At 36.7% G+C, this 19,782-nt stretch overlaps 2 protein-coding genes across 2 annotated transcripts in view; both read right to left on the bottom strand.

Annotated features, from left to right (window-relative positions):
- Window positions 1–12,477: 12,477 nt before the first annotated feature.
- LOC130734518 (serine/threonine-protein kinase ATM) overlaps window positions 12,478–19,782 on the bottom strand; it is a 92,598-nt gene continuing 85,293 nt past the window's right edge. Inside the window, exons 74-78 of the mRNA XM_057586965.1 lie at window positions 19,319–19,450; window positions 13,678–13,812; window positions 13,523–13,588; window positions 13,265–13,408; window positions 12,478–12,915 (exon numbers count right to left, since the gene is read on the bottom strand). Coding sequence (XP_057442948.1) covers window positions 12,838–12,915; window positions 13,265–13,408; window positions 13,523–13,588; window positions 13,678–13,812; window positions 19,319–19,450 — 555 coding nt within the window. The 3' untranslated portion in view covers window positions 12,478–12,837. The remainder of the gene's footprint in view (window positions 12,916–13,264; window positions 13,409–13,522; window positions 13,589–13,677; window positions 13,813–19,318; window positions 19,451–19,782) is intronic.
- Window positions 15,947–19,142, bottom strand: LOC130734519 (uncharacterized). Its single transcript, XM_057586966.1, has 2 exons — window positions 17,532–19,142; window positions 15,947–17,208 (listed from the first exon to the last, which is right to left on the bottom strand). The coding sequence occupies exons 1-2, from the start codon at window positions 18,634–18,636 to the stop codon at window positions 17,174–17,176; spliced, it is 1,140 nt and encodes a 379-aa protein (XP_057442949.1). The 5' UTR covers window positions 18,637–19,142; the 3' UTR covers window positions 15,947–17,173.

Below are 19,782 nucleotides of genomic sequence, written 5' to 3'. Positions count from 1 at the left end.
TGCGAAAATACATGGATTATTGTTCAAACAACTTTTAGCTTAAAAATTACATTTAAGATGTAAAAATATGAAAATCGGAGGCCTTTAATATACACAAGTAAAAACTTTTGTAGAGTTGCACAAGCCACTTTTTACCTGTTATAGCAGGTTTCCATTTTTTTTTAATAATTCAAAAACATATTTATTAATGAATTAGTTAATTAAGGATTTAGGTTAATCTCATCATCATCATCAACCTTTTTTCATCATATATCTTCATCATCTAACATCACAAAATCCAGGTCAAATTCATCATTCTTTCATCATCTTTTTTCTCTAACAACAACAAAACCTGAAAATAACAAATTATTAACTATCATCCACATCCACATTATTCCAGATTCAACAACACATTACAATCAATAAAAAAAATACAAGAAGAGAGGAGGATGGAAAGAACCCAGGGAAGATTCACGGTTCACGTACAACCTGGAAAAAGAAAAAAAAAGACAAGAACCTAGGGAAGGTTCACGAACAACTGGAAGAATGGAAAAAAAGACAATATTTCCATTACCCAGCTCTCTCTCTCTCTCTCTCTCTCTCTCTTCAGAAACCTTGTTGGGATGTTTTGGAGTTCAAATAGGACTCCACATTGCTTGCAACAGGCTCGTGAGTTGAACATTGAAACCTAATAAAAAATCAAACCAAAACACACATCAATTTCACACCACCAAACACTAGTTCACACAAGGAGGTGAAATGTAAAAAATGAACCTTCCTTCCTCCTCCATCACCCCACCACCCCCAATCATCACCGAACCCCTACAACCAGAGGCGGAGCCACAGGGGTGACTTCCCCCTGCTTAGTCACCCCTGGCTTTTTGGAATTTCTCAAGGAATTCTTAACATACAGTGGCATAGCTTCTCAAGGATGGGTGGGAGCACCCGTAACACCAGAGACCAGAGTGGTGTGAGAGAGAGAAATGAACAAAGTGGTAAACATTATCATAATACTCTAGATAAACACAAGCCCAGACCCACACACATGTATATTGGGGCCTAACAAAATGAACCTACAATTGAAAGCTAGAATTAAACTTGGGTACTTGTTTTGTAATTTAAATTTGCGTCTACAATATTATTTACCCACATCTTGAGACCAAAAACAAAAGGAAAAGAAATTCCAATAATGTGTTTTGTAGTTCAAGGCAGGTCTCAAGATGCTTAGTTCCTTTGTTTCTCTCTTTTTGTTGGAAGAGTTTTTTTCTTCGTCACCCCCTTATAAAATTCCTGCCTCCGCCCCTGCCTACAACACCTTTTCAACCCACTCCCACCTCCTTGATGAGTTCCCCCTATTCCCGATATAGGTTCTACTTTCTCATCCAACAACATCACAGAGTTCGATCTGGGTTCGTCGCCGTCATCATCAACGGGTTCGTCGTTGTCATCATCAGAATTCGTAAAGGTTGAACCTTTGTGAGGGATACGTTCTTTTGAAGAAAGGGGGTTTCGATGCAGGTTCCTGTGGGGTTGTGTAAGAGGTCTTTCATGGAGGCTTTGGTGGTGGTGGTGTGGTAAAGGAGGAGGCTTTTGAGGAACCAGCGAGGGAGCGAGGTGTTTCTGATGGCGGAGTCTTTGAGGTCGAGACGAGTGGTTGGGGGTGGTGGTTGGCGGTGGTGAAGTCGAAGATTAGAGAGAAAAGATGAACATGAGAGAGAGAGAGAGAGAGAGAGAGAGAGAGAGAGTGTGTGTTTAGAATTTTCTGAAGATAATTGTTTAATTAAGAAAATAAGTTTTTTGAATTATTTTTTTATAAAAAACCGGAAAACCTACACTAACAAGTACTCCCTCCGTTCCTTTTTAAGTGTCGTTTTAGCGTAAAGCTCTCCAACCAAGATAGTGGATTATTAGAGTTTCTTTTCCCATTCTACCCTCTCACATCTCAATCATAAAGTCATAAAGCTCTTCAACCAAGACAATGGATTGTTAGTTTTTTTTTTCCACTCTCTCATATCATTAAACCATTTATCACTCTCTCCCAATCATAAAGTCATAAAGTTCTTCATAGTTATTGAAAAATGAGAATTTTATGGAAAATGTAAAGTAGAGTTATTGAAAAAGTAAGGGTGTAATTGACAAATTGTAACCTTAAAACATCAAAACGACAGTTAAATAGGAAAAAAAAATTCTACTAAAACGACACTTAAAAAGGAACGGAGGGAGTAAAAAGTGGCTTGTGCAACTATAACTAAAAACTTGTGCATATTAAAGATTTCCATGAAAATCACCAAACTAACTTTACATTTATTTTACCTTTATTTTAAAATATCTTATTTGTAACTTTAACTTATTAGTTATTAAGTAAAATAGTTAAAATTTAGTTGCAATAAATTTGTAGTTTTTTAAAAATCTTTCTCATACTACCCTCATCTAGAATTGTTGACCTATCCACTCGGCCACCACCAACCCAAAACCCACGACTACCATAAACCAAAACCTCATCATCGAGCCATTAGTTAGTACTTCCTCCATTCTAAAATGGTTGTGGTTTAATTAAATGTACACAATTTAAGAGGACATAATTGATATAAAATTTGGCTAAAACTCCCCTATTTAAAGCTAAGTTGTATTAAGAGAGAGAGAATAATAATTAATGGTAAAGTGATTGGTGATAATTATTGGTGATGAATGAAAGTGGTAGGTGAGAGATACAATATTGAATGATGGTATATATGGAAGAATATGTGATAAATAGTCTTGAATTCCTAAAACAACAATCATTTTAAAAATATGTTAGAAGCTAAAACAACAACTATTTTGAAACGGATGGAGTAATATATTTACACTAATTGTGTAAATATTATATACCCTATCAACTATGTTTAATTGGATTTACCCTATATTACTATATATGCACCGGGTATTACCAGTTTTATAGAATTTACGTTGTCTCTCCTTCGAATCCGCATCCAAACTTCATATTCCTCATCCACCAAAGTTAACGTCGCCCCCACCACTTCCCCCATCTCCTTCTTCTATCCCCCTTGCCTGCTCAAACCATCCCCACCCTCTTTTTTTACTAGTTGAGGTCCACAATCCTCACTATTATCCTTTGTACCCAGTTCTAAACAATATTGTTCTTCTTCTGGTGATGCATTTTTGCAGCGAATGCTGCTGCATTCTTTATGGTCGCCGCACTCTGCTTCGCCACCACACTCTCCATCTTCTTCATGCTCTGCATCATTATCAAGTTGGACCATTTTCAAATTGGTCCCCATTTTGCGCCACCTATTTTATATGATGTTTTTGTTAGTAATCTTGTAGATAATAGTTGTAGTGAAACAATGATTCCTCAAAAGAAGGACGTTCGTGATTCATGTTTTGAAGTTCTAGAAAACAATAATTATTCTCATTATGATTTGTTGGGAGGGATCTACCCAGTGCAATTCAACTATGGGGATACCTTGAGAAACCAGGAACAATTCAAGAAAACAAAATAAAAGGAATTATGGAATACCTCTTATGTATGAGCGCACAAAGAAGTTGCAACCTCATTTTTATAGAAGTTCATACAAACACTCTCACTTAAAACTCTTAGGGCTCATTATGCTAGCAGAGGCAAGAGTTTTGAGTGAAAATTCAATGTGTATACCAACATTCTCTCACTTGACTCGAGCTTAAGAAAATATATTTAATATTACAAATAGTGAGTTGTATCGAAGCAATCATATCTTATACTATATACTATTTTCGAAACCAAAAAGTGGTTCGACAAATGTCACCCCCTTATTCTATGTCTTTCTTTATAAGCTTGCTCTCATACTATAATTAGTAGGTAGATGATGTCATATTTATAGACACTTTCATTGGTCATCTTGAGATAGACGATGAATGCATTTAGACAATTTAGTCTTCTCTTGGGCAGACAGTCTAGTAGATTTGGCTGTGGTTCTCTTGTGTAGACTGTCTTGCAACTTTGACCTTTCTTCTATTGTGTGGACTTTCTTGTTGCTTCGTCTTGCATTTATCATCAGGCAGTAGAGGATGTGGGCTATAAGTGATATTTCCTGCAATATAGTTCACATGAAATTTTAACCGTTACACTTATATCCTTTGAAATTTTTATCATTTAAAATTTGATAAATGATATAACTAGCGTTTGAAATTAACAAACTCCAACGCCATAACCTCTTGTAACCTGTTTGCCCAAACCTTTGCTATCAATTTATAAATTCCCCTAAACAAGATAATCGACCTAAAATCTGATACAGTCTCCTGGATGTCGTCCTTTGGAATCAAAGCAATGAACGCAAAATTTACCCCCTTCACCAGCTTCCCTGTTCTATAAAAATCATTAAAGAAGCTCATTACATCATGCATAATAACTTACAAAAATTGTTGGAAAAAAGACATGGTAAAGTCGTCTGGACCAGGTAAATATGGCTTTTGTAACCAATTTACTTCCTCCACTCTATATATTCTTTTTTTTTTCGAAAGTAAAAATGTATTTATAAAAAGATGAGGAGATATACACGATATTCACCTTCCTCAAAGGGGATCCAAAAAACAAACTAAACCAGCAAAAAAAAACCTGAGAGCCCAACCAAAAACCAGCCAAAAGAAGCCCCCAAGGCCACCCCACGCCCACCAAAGCTGCAGCTCGCCACACCCACCAAAGCTACAAACAGACGAACAATAAAGCCTAGCCAAACCCGCATAAGACTAAGACTAAGACTAAGAAACCCACCCCAAAACCGCTAAAAACTACAAATCAATACCACAATAAAACCTCGAACCTCCCTATCCAAGGGCTACTAAAGCCTCCTAGCCCTGATTTGAGCCGCAATCTCGCCTTGGGCAATGGCGTTTGGGCAATCGTACGTCAAGCCAAGGCACTTCCCCAACAGGATAACACTCCTCGCACGAGTCATAACGCCGTAAGGATTTGACAGCCATAGAAAGGACCATCAACTCTTTCCCCATTGACACCATCTCTCCATCAAGCAAAGTCGTCAAAGGGACTTTATCGCATCCTTTTCCCCAACCTTCTTAGGTCTGCCTCTTTGTATGAGAAGTTTCATCGCCACTTTGGGAGGGGGGAGCTGAGGGACGGAATAAGACAGAGAAGGTGATCCCATAGCAGACGCGACGCCCAACTCCTCCACCTCAAAGCCGACATCCGCTTCACGCCCTCCAACCTGGTCATTCTCTGCAGTAGGCAAAGAGTGCTAGAGCATGGATGCCTCCCCTATAACAACAGTAGGAACAACAAGAGACTTGTAACACCCCGGTTTCTCAACTGAGGAGTCACATTAGTAACCTAACAAAGTCTAAGGACTAATCTACAATCCCTAAAAACCAAGGGAATTTTTTTATGAAAAACAACTAAACACTTCGGCTAAAAGGTTGGAAACATATCATAACTTTATTTAAATAACCTGTTTCCCGATACACTCTAATAATAGTTTACAACACCAAAAGTAAGGTTTAGGCTTTAATAACAGAGTTCTCATATAGTAAGGGAGACTCAGACATAATCCATAAAGGAGAAACAAAGCTGCTTCTCACACCTCTACTCCACCGCCCACGACCCGATCTCCAACTCGAGCAGCTAAGCTTCGGCGGAAGGATCTCCATTGCCTAATAGCGTTAAGCGCCCAACCAACAAGTAGCAAACAGAAAGGGTTAACTCCATGCAATTACCATGTATAAAAGAGAAAATCATGCTATTCAAATTTAATTACCTAGCATGGTAAATGAACTAGCAACATAACTCAACTCATATATCAACAACTTAACATAGATTAACTCAGATAATAATAACCTCAACAATGTAACATCAAATCAGATATCAATAAACCAATAACTAAAATTCAACAACATAGGGTCAGGTGTTAGTTCCCTATAATGCAACTATATGCTGCTACCAAAATGGATCGATCGGCAACGTCTCTCAAGACGGGACAGACGTGGAACGACAACCACTGAATGCCACTTAATAACGCCTCAAAAGACGGGACAACCATGTGGAACGACAACCACTGGATGCCACTTAATAACGCCTCAAAAGACGGGACAACCATGTGGAACGAAAACCACTGGACGCCACTTAATAACGCCTCGAAAGACGGGACAAACATGTGGAACGACAACCACTGGATGCCACTTAATAACGCCTCGAAAGACGGGACAGGCATGTGGAACGACAACCACTGCACTGCCACTAAGTTCAGCCCTATATGCCAAAACCAATCAACAATAATCACGTCTTATCCACTTGAAAGCAGTAATGACAGAAACCAATAAACGACCGAAGCCTCTCAGAAAACGGAGACACACGTCTCAATAAGTTCACTCGGCCGAAGCCTCCAGAAAACATTTTCCTAGTTCAGCACAATAATCATAATCCAGTGCCAATCAATATAAACATCTTCATCTCAAGCGCAGGCAGTGCGAATAAACATGCAAGACTCAAAGACGCGCTAAAACTGAGTTACCCTTACCTTCGTGAGTAGAAGTTGTGCATGGAAGTTGTGAACCTAGAACAAGGAAACACAATCATCAACACAAGCCTCACTAGGAGCAACACGATCTAATAATACTAATCGAAATCGTAAAGAAGGCTTTTAAAGCTTCAGAGTTCACTTTTTGGCACGAATGGACAACAAGGACTTCGTTCGCTAAAATGAGCATAACTCGAGCTACAGAACTCGGAATGACACGAAACCAAAGCCAAAATTTCGACAATCGAAAGAGTTACGCTATAGCTCAGGTCATAGAGACCCAAAAATTATTTTTGGACACGGTACCCTAACAAATAGGTTTCGGCCACTCTCAAAAATAGGGTTTCCGAACTTTTTCTTCGATCTAATTTAATTCCTAGGTATTTTTAGGCAATATCTAGGCCAGGGAAACTCTCAGAAAAATTATCGGATCGAAAACTAGAACAGGGGTATTTTGGTCAAGATTTTTAGCTCGGAAACTCAAAATCAGAATTTCGAAAAACAAATTAGATGGGGTCGATACCAACGACGATTATAAAGACTAATCCTACTAACGCTAAGCTAAGTCGAGAGTTTTCAGTCCAAAGGATGAAACTTTGGCTAAAAATGGGGTTTTTCAAGCAGAATTGAAACTCGGCGGCATTTCGGCGACATTCGGCAAAATGTAATCCGCTAAACATGCTCTTGGGCATGCAGGGAAGAAGTTTAGATAGAAAGATGAAGTTATTTGGACAGTTTTACAAAAAGCTCAAAACTTTGAGCACAGAAAGACATAGAGAAAAACGACAGAATTGACAATCAGAAGTAAGGAATATCATCAGTACCTTGAGGCCTACGCGTAGCAACGAACTGTGTGACGATCAGGCAAGAATCGGCGAAAATATTTCTCTCCCCCTCCTCCCTTGAAGCTCGCGGGTTGTGTGTGTGTTGGTGGTGATGTTTTTTTGTTTTTTGTTTTCATTTTTCAAGCTATTTATAGAAAATGGAAAACGCGGGAAAAAGAATATTTCGCGATTCTGATTTTTCCTGCACATACCTGCGTGAATTCTAAGATAGGTTCTGGCGACAGAATTCCAGAACTCAAAACAGGTTTCTCAGAATTAAAGCAAACGATCCAAAGTCGGTGTAAATCCATTTTACCCGAAAAACTACTTTTTGCAGTTGATGTCGGATGAGAAAACTTCTTTCTGAAGAAAGATTAGAAACATTGAAGGAAATAGGTGTACGCGTGTGGAATCTTCGTTTGAAGCTCCGAATAGAAAAGTATGCATCAACCGTTTATTCTAGGTTTCTTGAGCTATCAGGGTTTTAGTTTCGGCAAACCTCCGAGAACTAGAATCGGACGTTCGTACATTCCAGGGTTTCGTATCAAAACGCTTGTCATGGAAGGATTAAGAGAAGTTCTAACATTTCTCTGAAGATTTTTGGAATTAGTTTCCATCGTGTCTTTAAGTGCAAATTAGTCGTTTACTGACGCTCTCGTCCTAGGTATAAGCGAATGAAACTCGTGCTATAACCTATAGCGACTATATAACTATTCTTAACCATTTCCTGAACTTTCTTCTTCATAACGCTAATCCAAACATTAAACACGAGTCAAGTTCCTCTCACGCTTACACATAATCCTATGCGTGAGTTGGAAATTAATTATTTATTTAATTCTAAAATCTTGGGTCTTACAAGACTTGAATATATACACAAAAAACATGTATAAATAGTATTATTACACTTCTACAAAACAAAAATAAACATGTTGCTCACGAAAAATAAAATATTAAATTTATTTATTTTAAATAAAAAATTAATTTAGTTCTTATAATTCATTAACATTTTAAAATAAACATAAGAGACTTGAAACTATGATCGCTAACGCAATTTCAGTACCCATCATATAATAAAAGCATTATGTGTCTCGAGTCAAGTCCTGAACAAAACTAACCATGATAACCTCCATTCTATAACTCTATATAAATAGTTCTCCGCACCAATACACCAATAAACCTAAGATGCATAAGGCAATCAATGAGCTACAAATATCAAGTTCAAGGAGTGGATCCGGGAGTATCAGACCTCGATACGGATCTTGAACTTGCACTCCTTGATCGCGAATACTTGCGTTTGGAATAATAACCACCACTCTTTCGAGAGCTTCTTGACTGACTCCTCCTTGGACTGGGAGACACACTTGGTGAGTACCTCCTCCTAACAGGAGAGACACTTCGTGAGTAGCTCCTCCTTGATCTTCTCCTTGGCAAAGGCAACACACTTCGAGAGAGTGACCTGTGACGGTGCCTTCTGTAGGAGCGATTGTCCGCGGAATCATATTTGAAGTCATAAGGAGCTAGAATATGATCTGTCACGAATGCTGGTAGGTAAGCCGTCGTAAGGAGAGCGAGACCGGGAACATGACCGGAGACGCCTGCTGTAGCGTGGAGAGTAAGACCTCCTTCACTAGTATGGAGAGTAGAAACTCCTCCTCGATAGTCAGGGGAGTAAGATCGAGATCGACTCCTGCTACAGTCTGAAGAATAGGGAGAACGACTATAGCTTCTTCTGTAAGGAGAATAAGTTGGAGAGCGGCGGGAGGAGAGTAACTTGGAGAGCGCCGGCGTGCTCGAACAGTCCTCAACCCTAGGTATCTCCCAGGAGTGGGGGTTCGACCACGTCGTCTTCTAGCCCATTTTAAAATAAACATAACAAAAATCACATAGACATAAAAAATTTCATAAGATAAACAAAAATGAATATCCTCATGCATCGCACGGGTCACAATACTAAAGTCAATATATATATAAAATATTATATAGAAAATAACTCATTCCATAAAATATTTAAGTAAGTGTTCATACACACACATATATATATATATAATATGTAGAAAATAAGTTTTTATTTATACATTATGTATGAATAATTTAGATTTAGACTTAATAACTAATATACATAATAATAAAAATATCCAAATTTTCTTGATAATATAAATCATGGATTGTATTTAAACTTTTTGAATGAGTCAATAAATAATATTATTTTCATGAGTAATATAGAATGATTTATAGTTGAAGCAATAACTTTGACCTTAAAAAGTTGCAATAATAATAAGTTATAAATCATTGAATTCTTGACAATCAGTTTTTAAAAATTTATAGTTCTATTAAACTAGTTTATAATTTTCTAATTTTATAATTAATAATAAGAAAATATATGTAGTTTTGATTCAGTAATTAATATCATGAAGAATATAAATATAAGTTTAATATATTTACTAAATTAAATCAAATAAAAAGGTTTTATATTATTATAGAAACTTAATTTGCTATTATATATGCCAAAAAAATTACGACTATATCATTTGAATTATATAAAAGTAGATGATTGATAAATCTGATTAGATAAAATATTAAATTGAAATAAATTTAATCAATTAGAATGTGTAATAATTAATACAGTCAGAATTATTTTATAGGTAAATTTTGTTAATATAATTAAGTGTAGATGATAATTCTCAAATTTTAAAATTTTAAAATTTTAAAATTTTAATCATATTATGATTTAAAAAATTTAAATATATTTCTATATTCTTTAAATATATTTAATAAATAAAATTGACTATAATGGATATAGAAAGATAAATTTTCCCATATATCCATAAGTATTTACCTATATATATGTGTGTGTGTTTTAGTATCACTTCTATCTTGCTAAGAAGGAAATATAAGAAAAATGGCTTTTCGCATCCCTCAATCTTTTGCTTTAGCTTTAGTGGTTTTGTGCATTGCTTTGATTTTAATTTCAGATAAGGAACACTAGACGTGAGCTTTATCTCTCACATTTGTAACATAAAATTTACTAACTCAAAATGAAAACTAATTTCAGTAATTTGGTTTATTCTTTTACTTTTCTTAGTATATTGATCGAAAAGAAACAACAACAAAAACCATGGTTATTAGATTGGTAGAAATTTACAAGTTTGTTTTAAGTGATTTCTTAATATTTATAAATTTTGAATGGTTAATCTGTAGATCCATAGATCAATAATAAAATATTTGATGTGGTTGCGGACAATGCACTGAGAATTGCATTAGTGATCAACAATGCCAAAACTTATGCAAAACAATGGGCTATCCATACGGGGGCTTCTGTAACAAATCATTCAAGCAAAAATGTTGCAGTTGTTTTCTCTAATGAATTGTATTATTCTCTCTTTTTTTTTTTTGCTACATCGGAAAATATTGTATTATTCTCTCTAATGCATGATAATAAATAAAATATGCTTTAAAATTAGTAATAATTTTATGTAGAATCTTTGACTTGAATGTGAATGCTTATAATATTAAAAATGAAATAGTTCAGTCATAGCTAAAAAACACACGTTTGAGTTATTGTACGAGGTATATTAACGTTAATCCTTAATTTTGTAATTAATAATTTAATTTTAATTTTAATTTCAATTTATTAATTATATGCGTGTAATAAAAATATTAGGTTTAATTGCACTTTTCGTCCCTTATGTTAGGCTCTTGTGCAATTTCAATCCCCTTTGTTTAAAACGAGCAATTTTGGTCTACCAAAGATCAATTTGTGCAAATTAAGTCATGCCGTTAGTCTACCGTCAATTGTTAACGGAAATTGCTGAGTTCGCATGCCCATTAATATTTTATTAATATTTTTTTTACTTAAGCATTAAATTTTATTTTTATTATTATTTTTCCATATCACCTTCTTCACCTCCTCTTCTTCAAACACAAATCCAGACAGAACCTTCAACCTTTGGGTTTGAAAAAATCATGAACACCTAGGAAAAAATAACATATCAGCAGATTCAAACTTCTTCAAAAACACATTAAAAAATCATCCGCCAACCACATTCAAACTCAAATTCAACAAAAAATGCTCAGATTCAACATCATCTTCTTCACCCTTTCCTTCTCCTCCCTCGTCTCCAATCACCCAATAACCATAGAGAAGATGAAGATTCAGGATTTTTTTTTTTCGGTGAATATCAATTACTTTTAAAGTTTTGCCTAAAGTTTATTTTGTTGAAACAGAAAGGTATTAAAGTTTTTTTTTTTGAACTTAGAAAGGTATTAAAGTTTGATTTTGATAATTTTTAATTTTTTAAAACAGAAAAAATATTAATAAAATATTAATGGATGTGCCACCTCAGCAATTTCTGTTAACAATTGACAGAAGACTAACTGTAGGACTTAATTTGCACAAATTGATCTTTGGTGGACCAAAATTGCTCGTTTTAAACAAAGAGGATTGAAATTGCACAAGAGCCTAACATACGTAAAACCATGTCAGGGTCACCGCACACTTTAACAAAGTAGCCGGAGCCACCACCTTGGTGAGAACCTAATAGTGAGAGTGCTTTTTAGACTTTAAGCTGGTGATGGATGATTGATAATCAAATTTTGCTCAAAGTTTAAGTACAAAATCATAGTTAACCCTATTATATTTGAATGTTAAATTCATATCAGCAAAGAGAAAAGGCATAAAAAAATCTTGATGTGTTATCTATCATTTTTATAAAAACACAATTATATAATATAATGTGTGCTTAATTTTGTATTGGGTTAAATATGTTTTTGTCCCTGTAAAATATGAGTGAATTAGATTTAGTTCCCAATTTTTTTTTATAGATTTTGGTCCTTGACATTAATAAATTAGGTAAATTTAGTCTTTATTGTGTATTTTGTGGCAATCATATTTGCCACTAAAACATTTTGTGGCGAATAAAAACCGCCACAAAAATGAGTGACATAGACTAACTTTACCTATTTCATGAATGTTGATACTTTTTTTGATGACCAAAATCCAATTCGCCTCTATTTAAATAAAATTAGAGTTAATGGTTCATGGTAGCGATAGCTAAAATGGGTTGAACTAATTCCATCTTTTTCATTGGAAAAAATGTATCCTTGTAGTAGCAAACCATAGATAAGTTTTTTTTTTTTATTTTGGAAATGAAAACCGTAGATAAGTAGTAGACTTGTGTCTTTCTTTTAACCAAAGGGTATTTTTGTAATTTCACTTTTATTAGCAGGTCGCTAAACTTACTATTGTGTGCCATTTTTACTCTTTGCATGGTGCAAGACCTAAGGTGCACTTGCACCCTATAAGCCACCACATTGGACAACCATTTTACCCAATAAAGGTAAATTACAAGCAAAAAATAAAATAAAATAGTGAAAGTGATGAAAACAAAAACCGATGAATAGACAAGCCGCCTATACAGAATCCTAGTGTCAAGCTGTACAACAAATAAGCAAAATCGCGCGGGAACCATTTGCATCTTGCATAGAAAATTTGCATATTTTTTAGGTGTAGATCGATCAAGGGATCTAGCTCATTATAACCAAGCTCCCCAACCCGGAAACATTTGGCACAATCGCTCGGAATCGATTGCATCTTGGATGAGTTGTTGCACCTACAAAATAAAATACCATAATTATATTTTTAGTGGGCATGAACATATAAATTTAATATTTCAATTCTTCGCGCCGGTTCATGTTACCAATGGTATTTAGAAATCAGTGGGGCTTTTTAAGAACTTTATTCTCCTTCTGCTAAATCCTAAAACCTAAACTCCACTCGCATTTTGAAAAGTTTATGTTCCAATTACCCAATTTTACCAGTTGCACGACTAAGAACATAGTATCCTGCCCACGGATGATTCACATTTCAAATTTTATCAGCCAAACGATGATAAAGATAAAACAGGAGAAAAATGCATAGTAAATATACAGTAATTTGGCAGGGATATATCGATAAAGTACCTGCCCATGGATGCTTCGCAGTTCTCCGTCTTCATACCCATCTAGCTTTTGCTTTACTCGCAGAAGTGCACGTGTAGCATCCTTATTTCCTTCGTAATTATTTTGAGGTTCCTCCGAACCAGTATCCAAATCAACATCCATTTCCTGAAGAAAAAGGGGAAAAAGATCACTTCAGATAAATCAAATATGCCCCCAAGCTCCCCATCAGAAATGCTGGACATAGGTTAAACAAAGAATAATATTGAGGGCCTGAAATACCTTTTGACGCTGTAAAGCTTTCAGAGGAGACAAAGCCCATTTATAAAGAGGATCGTGGATGAAAACCTATAAAAGACAGGAGACTCATCTGTTATGAAGAGAATGTAGAAATATGTTTTATTGATACTGTAAAGAACTGAGAAAAGTGTTCTTACTTCCACAATCGTCAGTAATGCCTCTTTATTTGTTCGCATAACAGAGAGCGTCTCCTCACAACATCTTCGGAATACCCCCTCTACTCCAGTCACGCCCATTCCATCAATTAAGTCTCTTGTAAGCCTAAATGGAACCTACCAGCAGTTATAGAAGATATCATCAGTCCAGATAAGGACGTAGATACTTCAATAGGTACATGTTGGATACTTCAGATACTGCTAGATGTTTTACATTTTTATTACTTTTGCATTTTCAATTTTTCTACCAACACAAATAATAAAACAACTGCATTTAATTGTCTCTCTCACTCAAGCAAACTTTTAAAACATAATACTTGAAAGTAGGAGAATTTGTATTATTACTTCTTAATCAGAATACAAAGGGTAATTACATTATATAGAAGAAGACTAATCCTAAATAAGGAAATAACTAATTATGTACACAATCTCCTAATAAGAGAATAAATCTCCTAATACTGAATATAATCTTCTAATAATAATTCTTATATTAATTCCTTATTTACAACACCCCCCCTCAAGCTGGTGAATGAATATCTATCATTCCCAGCTTGCAAGTAAGCTCTCGAAACCGCTCCAAGGGAAGTCCTTTGGTGAGCACATCAGCCAACTGAAGTCCTGAGGGGACATACTGTGTAGATATTAGACCACTATCCAATTTCTCTTTGATGAAGTGCCGGTCTATCTCTATGTGCTTTGTTCTGTCGTGTTGGACTGGATTATGAGCAATACTAATGGCAGATTTATTATCACAGAAGAGTCTCATGGGAGCTTTCATACTTTATTTTCAAACCATCCAGTATGATCTTCATCCACAACAGTTCACAAACTCCTTGAGCCATGGCTCTAAACTCTGCCTCTGCGCTTGATCTGGCAACTACATTCTGCTTCTTGCTCCTCCATGTAACTAAATTTCCACCCAAGAACATACAATATCCTGTAGTGGATCTCCTGTCAACAATTGACCCTGCATAATCTGCATCAGTATAAACCTCCATAGACAACTGCTCACTCTTCTTGAACAGCAGACCTCTCCCTGGACTTGCCTTCAGATACTGCAAGATTCTATCCACAGCCTGTAAGTGTCTCTCCTGTGGGTCATGCATGAATTGACTGACAACACTAACAGGATAAGCTATGTCAGGCCTAGTGTGAGATAGATAAATGAGCTTCCCCACAAGTCTCTGATATTGAGCCTTATCAACCCTAAGGTCCTCCTCACTACTTCCAATCTTGTGGTTTTGCTCTATAGGCACTCCAATGGGCTTACAACCCAATTTACCAGTCTCTTTGAGAAGATCAAGGACATACTTTCTTTGAGATATGAAAATCCCTTGCTTCGAGTATGCCACCTCCATACCTAGGAAATATTTCAGTTTTCCAAGATCCTTCATTTCAAATTGGGCTGCCAACTGTTTCCTCAGATTCTGCTTCTCAAGTTCATCATTACCTGCAATGATCATATCGTCTACATAGACTAACAGAAGAGTGAGTTTACCATTTTGAGTATGTTTGATAAAGAGGGTATGATCACCTTGGCTTTGTTTATAACCCAGAGACACCATAGCATTAGTGAATCTCCCAAACCAAGCTCGGGGTGACTGTTTGAGCCCATATAGGGCCTTCTTCAGTTTGCACACCTTATTTCTTCCTGAAGTAGGGTCATACCCCGGTGGAATCTCCATATACACCTCTTCCTCAAAATCTCCATGCAAGAAAGCATTTTTAACATCAAACTGTTGCAACTCCCAATCAAGTGTTCATTTTTGCTACCGGAGCAAATGTCTCTTCATAATCAATTCCATAGGTCTGGGTGTATCCCTTTGCAACTAGCCTCGCCTTATACCTGTCAAGTGTGCCATCAGATCGGTACTTCACGGTATAAATCCACCTGCAACCTACTGTCCTCTTGTCATTTGGCTTCTCAACAATCTCCCAAGTTCCATTTTTGTCCAGTGCATGCATCTCTTCATTCATGGCTTGAATCCAGTTCTTATCTTTTAATGCTTCTTGTACTGATGTAGGGACTCTAATAGAGTCAATAGCTGAAATAAAACTCTGATGCTGCACAGAAAGATTTTGAGTAGACACAAACTGGGATATAGGGTACTTGGCACAAGAACGTTTTCCTTTTCGTAAGGCAATAGGTAAGTCATCAAGGTTATGCTCATAGGAATTACTAGGCTCAGGGTTCGCAACACTTACCTCAGGATCAGACGATTGGACTTGTTGGATCAGGACGAGTTTTACTTTCCGCTGGTACTTTATCCTGAACCTGTCAACATTATTCTGATCTGGTACTACTTCAGAACCATTGTCATCATTCTCATCTGGTACTAGTTCAGGACCATTGTCATCATTCTGATTTGGTACTAGTTCAGGACCATTGTCATCATCATCACTGTCCTTAGTGATAGGAATAGAGGAAGGCATCAAGGGATCCTGTAGAAGAGGAATAACAGACAATTCTGGAGACTCAACTTCCTGAGTATTCCCCCCCTGAAGCTGAGGATTGGGATAAAAAGACTCTGATTCTTGAAAAGTAACATCCATGGATATATAGACACGACGACTAGGAGGATGATAACACTTGTAGCCCTTTTTATCTGAGGCATATCCTATAAAGATGCACTTAATAGCCCGAGGATCTAACTTACCCCGATGATGACCGTGAACATGGACAAAGGCGGAACAACCAAATACACGACTTTTAAGACCTGACTTAATGGGCACAGACGGAAAGAAGCTAGTCATAACCTGCACAGGACTAACACTAGATAAAACCCTAGAAGGTAACCTATTAATTAAATAAGCAGCAGTCAAGACAGCTTCCCCCCAATAAAACTTAGGAACATTCATTTGAAAGAGTAAAGCTCGAGTGATTTCAAGAAGATGACGATTTTTCCTTTCAGCAACCCCATTTTGTTGTGGGGTGTCAACACAAGTCAACTCATGAACCACACCATTTTTTGTAAGAAATTCAGAAAAATTCTTGTTAACATACTCTTTCCCATTGTCTGACCTTAACCTCTTAATAGGTTTCCCAAACTGTGTTCTAATCATGTGGAAAAAGTTAACAAATAATTGAAACACCTCAGACTTATCTTTCATAAGAAAAACCCATGTAATCCGAGTACAATCATCAATAAAAGTAACAAACCATTTTGCACCAGAAACATTAGAAATGGACGAAGGTCCCCACACATCAGAGTGAACAAGATCAAAAGGTTGAGCACATTTATTATTACTAGGAAGAAAAGTTGAACGATGATGCTTAGAAAACTGACAAACATCACAATGAAAAGATTCGACTGACACTTTTGAAAATAAATGGGGAAACATGGTCCTAAGAATACTAAAAGGAGGATGCCCAAGACGCTTGTGCCGCAACCATATTTGAGAAGTATTCCAGGACTCTGAACTCGTCTGATGACACTTGCTTTCCTCGTGCCGTAGACAGTATAACCCGTCCTGTTCCTTAGCAATCCCAATTATCTGTCCCGTGGCAAGATCCTGAAAAACACCATGTGAGTGGAAAAAGGTTACAGCACAGTTCAAGTCTCGAGTGAGTTTATGGATGGACAAAAGATTGTTAGAAAGCTTTGGGACATGAAGCACATGCTTTAAGGGAAGAGATGGACTAAGGTGAATATTACCACATCCCGTAATCTGGTTTTAGGATCCATTAGCAACAGTGATATAGTGTTTTTCAGGGTAAGTGGAATAAGAAGATAAATGTGAGGGGTGAGGTGTCATATGATCTGTAGCACCAGAGTCAATAATCCAGTCATTTTCAGTACTCAAAGCATTAAGAGATAAGAAGGTAGAACTCTTACCAGTCATTGTGAGAGAACAAGAACCAGAGGGCTTACTCAATGAGTCCATAAAAGCTCTCAGACGCTCCAATTCTGCTTTGCTAAGGCTAGGGACATCTTCTGCTGGTGGTACAGGTGGGACTTCACCATCATTTTCCATGTCAGAAGTTGTGTGATTTGCGCGCCTCTGCGGAGCACCTTTGGACCCCCTCATACGTCTAAGGACGTTTTCCCTTCCATAAAGTTTGAAACAGTACTCTTTGGTGTGACCAGACCTCTTACAATAAGTGCAACGATCATCACGGTTGAAGAGATCATCACGGTTGAAGCGATCATCACGGTTGGGGCGATCATCACGGTTAGGGTGTCCGGAAGAGGTGGATCCTTTTATGGGACCCTTTCCAGAGGCTAAGGCTGAACCATCAACTGATTTGTCTTCCACCATCACTGTCCTCCTAGTTTCTTCACCACGAACTATAAAGAACACCTCTGAGAGAGAAGGGAGTTGCTCTTTACCCAAAACTTGGACCCGAATCGGATCAAATTCAGAGTTAAGCCCAGAGAGAAACTTAAAGATTCGCGCTTTTTCAATAAATTTATTCAATGTTGTGGAGTCAGCATCACACTTCATCTTCAGATTTTGATACTGATCTAATTCAATCCATAGACCATTCAAGGTCCCATAGTAATCTGTCACGGAGAGAGTTCCTTGCTTAGAATTGAAAACTTTATTTTCCAATTCATAACAAGCTGAGAGATCTTGTTTCTTAGAATATGCCTGTGCCAGATTATTCCAAATCTCCTTAGCAGTAGGGAAAAACATATAATTCCGGCTAATTTCCAGAATCATGGAGTACCAAAACCAGGTCATAATAAGAGAATTCTCTTCACGCCATGTGTCATATTGTGGATCAGTTTCAGCAGGGGCTTTTTCTTCAATATAACTGATTTTCTTGCGACTTATGAGAGTGTGACGGATGAGCTCAGACCATTGGAGGTAGTTGCGCCCATCCAAGCGAAAGGAACCTTGTAATACCGGGAGATCTTTGTGGGTCAAAGGTGGAAGAGAGACTTTCACTCCAGAAGTGAGTTTCTCCTTAGGTATGGGAATCTCGTCTCCAGACATACTGAGAGATGTTACTGTAGAAGGGAAACAAGAGGAAAAATAACAGAAACAGAGAAGATTGCACTCTCCTTGAATGGAAGAACCAAAGGCTTCTCAAGAAAAAACACCAACAAAGTGAGGAAACGACCCTCAGAACAAGACCAAAAGGCACGGGGAACCCTCTCTGTGCAATCGGAGTAACGAACAGAGGATGGCAGGCCGGTGATGAAGAGCACAGGCCTCCAAACGGTATAAGCCAACAGTGGCAAAACAGGAAACGTTACCAGATAAAAGGGCCGTAATAAGACGGCTAGGGTTTTTTTCGCAGAAGCAGAACTCCCAAGATCGGGAGCTCTGATACCAACTTGAAAGTAGGAGAAATTGTATTATTACTTCTTAATCAGAATACAAAGGGTAATTACATTATATAGAAGAAGACTAATCCTAAATAAGGAAATAACTAATTATGTACACAATCTCCTAATAAGAGAATAAATCTCCTAATACTGAATATAATCTTCTAATAATAATTCTTATATTAATTCCTTATTTACAACAATAATATTAATTTTATCTTATTTTTGTGTGTTAAATTATACCCATGTTGTGTCTTATAATTTTGAAACTTTGCTGCATTCTTATGTGTGTGTCCTGTCATATCCCTGCTTTTTAAATCATGACTCAATGACTATCAAAGACATACCCGTTCTGGGGTCTTGAGCATCAAACCTTGTTCAAAAGCAACACCAAGATCGATGTGAACAACCTCTGCAGTGGCCTGATCAATTAGAATATTCATCGAATGTCGATCTCCAAGGCCAACGATATAACCAACCTGAATATGATTCAACTAATAAATACACTATAAATTGTAACTGATATATTGATGTACATGAGATATCGCTGACGTTTCATAAAACAATCATATTTCAGATAGATATACCTACACCTAAAAGCTATTTCAAAAGAAAAAAGAATTGATATATAATGTGGTGGCTTTGGATCACAACTCTCAAGGATGGGCAGTATATTAAGGATCAGTTAGAAGTCAAAGCTGTACTCCTTCCAACATGGTTACATCAAAAGGCTAGATGTATGCTTTCAAAATTAGAAAAATGTAAGAACATAAAACCTTCAAGCATGTCCACTGGAAAAGGATTTAATTTG

The sequence above is a fragment of the Lotus japonicus genome, chromosome 1 (genome assembly GCF_012489685.1).
Source record: "Lotus japonicus ecotype B-129 chromosome 1, LjGifu_v1.2".
Lineage (NCBI taxonomy): Eukaryota > Viridiplantae > Streptophyta > Magnoliopsida > Fabales > Fabaceae > Lotus > Lotus japonicus.
Note: the sequence above shows the minus strand (reverse complement) of the source record. Positions and strands in the feature narration are given on the sequence as shown.

Coding starts and splice junctions, on each gene's coding strand:
- LOC130734519 (XM_057586966.1), bottom strand. CDS start 18,636: ATGTCTGGAGACGAGATTCCCATACCTAAGGAGAAACTCACTTCTGGA. Junction 17,209..17,531: donor TTGTTCTCTCACAATGACTG/GTAAGAGTTCTA, acceptor GGTGTTTTTCAG/GATCTTGCCACGGGACAGAT.